Here is a 7363-nt window from a genome sequence, read left to right on the forward strand (position 1 = left end):
TTGAAAATCGGGAATGATAAAATTAAAAAAAAGAAGAAGACGTATTTTGTAAAACACGTTTTCTCTCTTTTATGAATAAAAAGTAAGTACTTCATATAAAATATATTTTTAAAAAGATCTACCTTCATTCTATATGATAAGAAAGAATATCATTTTTTCTATATGTAATTATAAATTAAAAAAAGTAATATGTTTTAATAACAAAGCCACTATGCGTTTATCTAAATTTTTAGTGGAATCGTGCCTAAATACCGACCGGTCACGTAGGAAGAGGGTTCATCTGCATTTATGGGATTCATATGTATGGTGATCATGAATAGGAGAAAAGAAAGAAAATGTGATTGGCGATCCATGTTTGGATTAAATCACATGTTTTATTTTTAAAATATAATAAGAGTGGTAAATTATTTGTTTGACTACCTATAAAGAAATATTTTTGCCCTTTTAGAAATTGACCTATAAAAACCCCATGAATTAAGAAGCAATTTATACAACAAACCCATGGGGCAAATTTCTTTCCATTTCAACAACTATGCCAAAAAAAAAAGAGTTTAGCATATATATTTCAGGAAAATAATTAAATACATTAACAATCTCCATCTCTCTATATATATTTCAGGAAGAGTTTTCATTTTCTAAAATTAATTCTCCTGAAATAGGTCATTTGTCAAACGCCTCGGTTCATCTCGAGATTTCACATTTTGTTGGATAATTTAACTGTTCCATCTCCCAGTTTAGTTTTGAAGCAACTCTCTCGTGCTTCGGTTCATACTCCTGAATGTTAAAACAAACAAAAGTTTAGCATATTAGTTTCTGGAAAATCTGATAGGAAGAAAAGCAAAATAAGAAACCTCCATATTTTGGACCAGCTCTTTTGCAGTGGGAGCGGAGACTATGATATGGCGAGCATTAGGGCTGATGAAACCTTCTTCCACTGCTTTGTCGATAAATGACAACAGTGAATTGTAGTACCCATCCACATTCAACAATCCCACCTTCAATTCCAACAAATAATTTAGTTTAATTAATATATTTCAAGTAAATTATGTATTTACTCACTCATATATTTTCATATTTCCTTTTAGTCATCCAATTATTTCTTTTCAAAATTATATATAATGTTAAATTTTGATTCCATTTTAATCACTTGTCGTTAAAAAGTAAATAGAATTACCGACAGGGATGGACGCATGATATTATGTTAGAGGGGGCAAATTTATAAAATTTTAAAAGAGAGACAAACTTATAAAATTTTAAGGGGCAAAAATAAATTTTCAACAGAAAATATAAAAAAAATATATATATAAGAATTTCAAACTTTTAGGTGGGGCAATCGCCCCAACCCGTCCTCCTCTAAGTCCATCCCTGATTACTGACATGATAATTTTTTTTCTCAATGATGACATGACATGACATGACGTGATGGTGATACGTCATAAGTTCTATTTTTATTTTTTAACAACGGATTATCAAAACATAACCAAAAAATAACGTAAAGTATAATTTTAAAAAAAGAAATTAAGTGATTAAAAAAAAGAACTAATAAATGAATTACCAAATAGATAATTTATCCTGTATTTTTAACGAATTTTCCCAAAAGAAAAATACCGGTTTGTCGTGAATTCCAAGCTGGGCCCAGGTTATGACTTCAAGAAGTTCTTCAAGAGTTCCATAACCACCTTCATAAGATAGAACTCGGTGGTGTAAAATTAATGGGCTCTAGAATTCTTTAACCCTTACTCTTAGGGTACGTAAATTTGCCTTAACAACGGGCTTTTTTGATTGAGAGGCGCAAGCATGGCCTTTAAAGTATGGGAGTGACCCAGATGTGGTCCAGGAAAAGGACCTCCGAGGGCAACACAAAGCTATCAAAGATTGATTAACGGTATGGTACACAATTCTGCAAAAACCTACCATTATGTACTCTGTCAAGGGATAGAGGAAGGACCATTTTTGATAAAGATAGAAAACGACTTTCACAATTATTCTTCAATTTTTTTTAGTTGATAATATCTGGTTGAAGGGAATGTACTGTTGAAACAACTTAGATAAATTCGAATTCGATACCACACGAGTATACGATACGAAAAATAATTAAAACACGAACCGGGTAAGGCAATGAAGGCATCAGATTGTCTAGCCATCTCTGCTTTTCTTTGGTGCATGTCTGCTACTGCCTTAACTTCCCCCACTGTTTCTCCAGTGATCTACAAATGTTTAATAGCCACCAACACCAAAGTGATAGTGACGAGAGTAGCTCAAGCGGTGGGCTCAAAATATCAAATTACCATACTATTTACTATGCAAGTCATTACCCAATTCCACAGCAAAAGAAAAAGAAATGAGAAGAAAATACATCCACCATATAAACCTTATTCTATACTAAGAATGAGAATCTTGGTGTCGGCCAAATAAACTCCATTGGAGAGGGCAAAAGCAAAATGGTGAAGACCCATTTAAACACTCTGGTGGAATGGAATTCATTGACAAAGAAGAAGAAAAAGGTGAAAAACGGGGAACAGATAAATTCAGGACCAACCAAAAAGTCTAAATTGGAACCTGCATATCTGCATGTATATGTCGAAAGGGACACAGTGTGAAAACCCATGTTTAAAAGATAACAAAAGTGGAGTAGAAATTGATGTAATGGGAGCTACCACTAGAAAAAGAAATAATACCTATTTTTTATACGTAAAAAGAGATTAGCAGATAATGTTCTTCGTCTTCTTCTTCTTTAGATTAATGTTTATTGATGATAATTTCAATAAAATACTTCAAAAATATACAATGCAAACGGAAGAAACGTACCTCTCTTGGCATAAGTGTCTTGGGAATCACTCTGCAGAAATTAAACATGAAGAACAACCCAAGACAATATTAGAATTCAGCTTTCCATTTTTGAGTTATATGTTTCGGTTTTTTGAATAGCTGAAAGGAGGAAATGCCTACCCAAGGACATGGCGGCCGCCATCGAAAACTGCTTGAGAAATCAAACCCATTAATCCAATACTACCTCCTCCATAAACTAGATCAATATTTCTCGACACCTTCATTTGGAAAAGAAAAATTAAAAAGTTAAGGGAAAAATTAACATTTCAATTATGTTTCTTTGGAATGAACTGACAAAAACCTGCAACATCAGGTATTTTCATCAGAGTAAGATCACTTCATGAGATGAGTTTCATGCTAATAAGATGTTTTTGTGATTACGGTAAACCCCCATCAAACTAAACGAAAATTACTAAAACCAAAAAGTAATAAATGGAAAAGACATGCAAACAGAGCCAAAGCAGATTAAGGCAGAGTTAAAGAAAACACATAGAAACAAGGCAGGGCAAAGCAGAGGTGAAACAGAGAAGCAGAATTAAAGGAAGGCAGAGACGAACGTACCAATTCCCTGCCGAGCTCAATAGCAGCTTCTTTATAACTACTCTTCTTTCCAGGGCTACTACCACAGAACACACAGATTCTCTTGAACTTTGATAGTTTCATTTCCATAGCTCCCTCCATTTTTTATTTTTTTGCTTTTTCTGTTTTGCTTTTTCTTTTCGAAAGAAACAAAACAAAATCCTCTGCTTCAACGAAGGAAGATAAATGAAAATTGTTGACAATTGGGGGTGTGATTTGGTGTGCATATATAACGGTAGGAGAGGGCACAAAGGTTCTAGTTGTAGACTAGCATGCGTAAATCCATGCTCTAATAGTCCATTGCTGCCCCTTTACGAACAAAAGAGAAATGATTATTAACTCACCCTCCAATCAAATTGCACCTCTTCTATTTTTCCCCTCCTAAGACTAAGATTTGTTTTCTTTTGAGTAAACTATGGTTGAGCATTCGATCTAGTCGAGTCGAGTTGAGTAAAAAAATTTTGAGTTATTCGAGTTGACGAGTCCTATTTTATAATTCAAATATGACTTGAATTTTTTTAGTCGAGTCGAGTTTATAAAATTTGAATCGAATCAAGTCGAGTTTTTGAGTTTCTATTTAAATTTATATATAAATATTTATAATATTATGATATATTCATTCATATTTTTTTATAAGTGATATACATATATCATACAAACTTAGGGATTCGACTCAAACTTGAAAATTAATCCACTAATTATTAAAAAAATTGATTTATTCGGGTTGTATTTTATAACTCGACTTCAACTTGAAATTTTTTCGACTCGAGTCGAATTTATGAAATAACAACTTGAAGTCAATGTGATTCGAGTTTTTTCGAGTCGAGTTGAGTTTTGCTCACCCTTACTACATAGTCACCCAACTATCACTTTAGTTCTATTTTGGTCACTCAAGTATTATTTTTTTTCAAAACCATACCTAATATTCTATTCCGGTTCCATTTTGGTCACCTTTTGTTAAAAAATAAATGGTGATATTAATATGTCACCATAAGATAATGTCATGTCATCATTGAGAAAAATAAAAAAAAAATGGCACGTCAACAATTTTATTTTATTTTTTAACGACAGATGATCAAAACGGAACCAAATAGAAAATATATAGTTGGGTGATTAAATAGATAGTTTACATTTTTTAGCATTATGAGATGGTTATACAGTAATGCATGCCTTATCTTAATTCTAAATAAATTCAAGTATATTTTGTAGATAAAAATATTCGAACCTAACTTACTTAAGAAAATATGTCACTCTTTCTACTACTAGAATCACCCTTTGGATTCAAGATTTAATTATGTTAATAAGACGAGATTGAAGTTAAAAATGTTGTGTTCTGAGATATAGTTTTTAACCTTTTTCACAATTAAGTTTATATCTGATCAATACGTGTCGTCTTGAATCGAATATTTAATAGTTACTAAAGTTGTTTTTTTAACAATTTTCTTAATATCATAGATGACAAACCCTGATACCATTTTTTCATCATGTTTTTCTCTTGAATAGGAAGATTATTCGAAGTTTGAACATCCCCTTTTCTAACTTTGAAAGGTGGGAATAAGCATTAGTTTAAGAAGTTGAAAAGATGCTTACACGACCTTTATTATTTCAATAAATTTATCCCTTTGTTATTCAATATTTTCCTAGTCTGAAGAATTTTAACAAGTATGAACATGTATGGCCTGTGAGAAAAAGGAGGTTTTAGGTCGTTAATAGTCTACTTATACCTCACAAAACCATTCCCTTTGAGATGCTTATCCCGACATTTCTAACATTCAGGTTCTCTGCCAAATACAATTCATTGGAGTGAAGAAGTTCACATATTTTGTGCTTGCCAAAAATGTCACTTTCTTCAAACAATGTTTTCAGATTTTGCTACTTATTCAACTCATCCTCTTGTTCTCCTTAAAGCTAATTCTGATTCAATTCCACAACTTAAATAAGAAAACACTTTATTTTATTTTATATTTACACTTACGTGTTATATCATAATATAAGAAATTATCTATTTCAGTACCAGATTACCAATTAAATTTAGACACAACCTGGGATCTAGCCAGCCAAGTGAATGTCCGTCCCCTATATGAAATTCAGTGTACCGACTGCCATTATTCTTCTGAAAGAAAACAACAAAATTCTATGGCGTATGGTAAGAGGTAGAGGGAAAGAAGATGATGATTCATGATAGAAGAAAATGAAAAAACAAACAAACAAACAAAAAAACCCAAAAAGAAGTAAAGTGGTGGATGCTAAAATTGTGAGTGTATAGGGTCTACAAAAATAAAGACAGTAAGTGGAGAAGTTTGTGGGTGCATTCTGAGATTAGCCAATGAGCCAATGACGCGTTTTATTTGTACCCTCGACCACCCCATTCAACGTCAATGTTCCTCACAAAGGATACATTTATATGTAGGAATAAAATTTACTTACATCTGAAAAACTCATTGATTATATATTATTAAATAAATTTAACTAAATGATTAACATTAAATTTCATTTAAAAGTTAAAAAATAATATTAATTCACAAATTTTAATAAATTTATTATAAATACATTATAATGTAAGGACGAGAATAAATGAGATACACATACCTACAAATCATACAAGTTTGGCTTTCGAACAAACTAAATTCAAACTGGGTTTGGTCATTCTTGAACCAATCTTGTGATATCGAGTGTGTCGAGTTCTAACATCTTAGTACTCTATACTAGTAGTTCACAAGCATAAATCAAACTTATTATTTATGAATGTAATTTTAGTATTTACTCAAACTCTAGCTATGGATATTTAAATTATATATAATAAATTTAGTCAAACTTGAATAGTTTAATTTTATTTAAAATCTGAATTTAAATTTTAAAAATAATCTTCATTCAAACTCAAATTAAATTTTAAACTCCTTGTATCTTACTAAACAAATCAAAGTCTCTTCATTCTTCCCACCTCCTCACATCACGTGTCAAGATAACAATAAATATAAGAGAAAATCGCCTCAGTGACCAAAAAAAAGTTATAATATACGATTTTAACCAACTTTTTTTGGATTTGCCAAAATGACCAACAAAATCGCAACGCGAAATAAAAATCGCAACGCGATCCCCAGAATCGCAAATCAGTTTCCAAAATCGCAACGCGATTCTTGAAAATCGCAATGCGATAGTACAAATTCGCATTGCGATTTTCAAAAATCGCAACGCGAATATGAAAATCGCAACGCGAACACATAAATCGCAACGCGTATCCGTAAATCGCAACGTGTATCCGTAAATCGCAACGCGTATGGGTAAATCGCAATGCGTATCCGTATATCGCAACGCGTATCCGTAAATCGCAACGATAATACATAAAATCGCAACGCGTATCCGTAAATCGCAACGCGATATTTAAAGCGCCATTATAATCGCTACGCGTATTTTATTTTCAAATTACAAAAAGAATATTAAGACAAAATCCCGTAATCGCAACTCATAACCTAAAACCTAAAATCACAACTCAGTCCCATCTCCATCTCTCACTCTCTACGGCGAAGAAATCCGTCCTCATCTCCGAAGATTTCCGTCCCCATCTCCGGCGAAATCCCTCACAACCATTCACGGTCAGAAATCCCTCACAATATTCAGAAATAGAAAATCAACCTCCGAGGGTTAGTTTTTTTAATTATTTTTATTTTGAAATGTTTGCATTATTGTAGGTTTTTCATATTGAAACTGATGATAAGTTTACTGGTCATTTCAATAATAGATTAACCATTTCACTTAGATTTCATTTCGCGTTACGATTCTGTCGTTGCGATTTTCATTTCGCGTTGCTATTCTCTCGTTCCGATTTTCAAGTTAGTATTTGTCTTTGTCTTTGTTCTGTCTTTTGGTTGAAGTAATGCAATCCATTCAAGTTTCAATTTGCAGAAGAGTCGCAACGAGATAAATGAAAATCGCAACGAGAGAATGACTGTCGCAA

At 32.3% G+C, this 7363-nt stretch overlaps 1 protein-coding gene across 1 annotated transcript; it reads right to left on the minus strand.

The window, feature by feature from the left end:
• Nucleotides 1–609: 609 nt before the first annotated feature.
• LOC120196212 (cytokinin riboside 5'-monophosphate phosphoribohydrolase LOG1-like) lies at nt 610–3510 on the minus strand. Its single transcript, XM_039198066.1, has 7 exons — nt 3391–3510; nt 2950–3047; nt 2809–2839; nt 2108–2207; nt 1609–1679; nt 852–995; nt 610–774 (listed from the first exon to the last, which is right to left on the minus strand). Exons 1-7 carry the CDS (start codon nt 3508–3510, stop codon nt 682–684), a joined length of 657 nt encoding a protein of 218 aa, XP_039053997.1. The 3' UTR covers nt 610–681.
• Nucleotides 3511–7363: the final 3853 nt, after the last annotated feature.

This window comes from Hibiscus syriacus, unplaced genomic scaffold (assembly GCF_006381635.1).
Source record: "Hibiscus syriacus cultivar Baekdansim isolate YM2019G1 unplaced genomic scaffold, ASM638163v2 tig00117028_pilon, whole genome shotgun sequence".
NCBI classification, from domain to species: Eukaryota; Viridiplantae; Streptophyta; class Magnoliopsida; order Malvales; family Malvaceae; genus Hibiscus; species Hibiscus syriacus.

Bases quoted from the DNA above. Each gene is read 5' to 3' on its own strand.
- LOC120196212 (XM_039198066.1), bottom strand. From the start codon at position 3,510: ATGGAGGGAGCTATGGAAATGAAACTATCAAAGTTCAAGAGAATCTGT. The intron at 2,208-2,808 runs GTACGTTTCTTC...AAACATTTGTAG, and splicing joins AGACACTTATGCCAAGAGAG to ATCACTGGAGAAACAGTGGG. The intron at 775-851 runs GTTTCTTATTTT...TTTAACATTCAG, and splicing joins AGCTGGTCCAAAATATGGAG to GAGTATGAACCGAAGCACGA.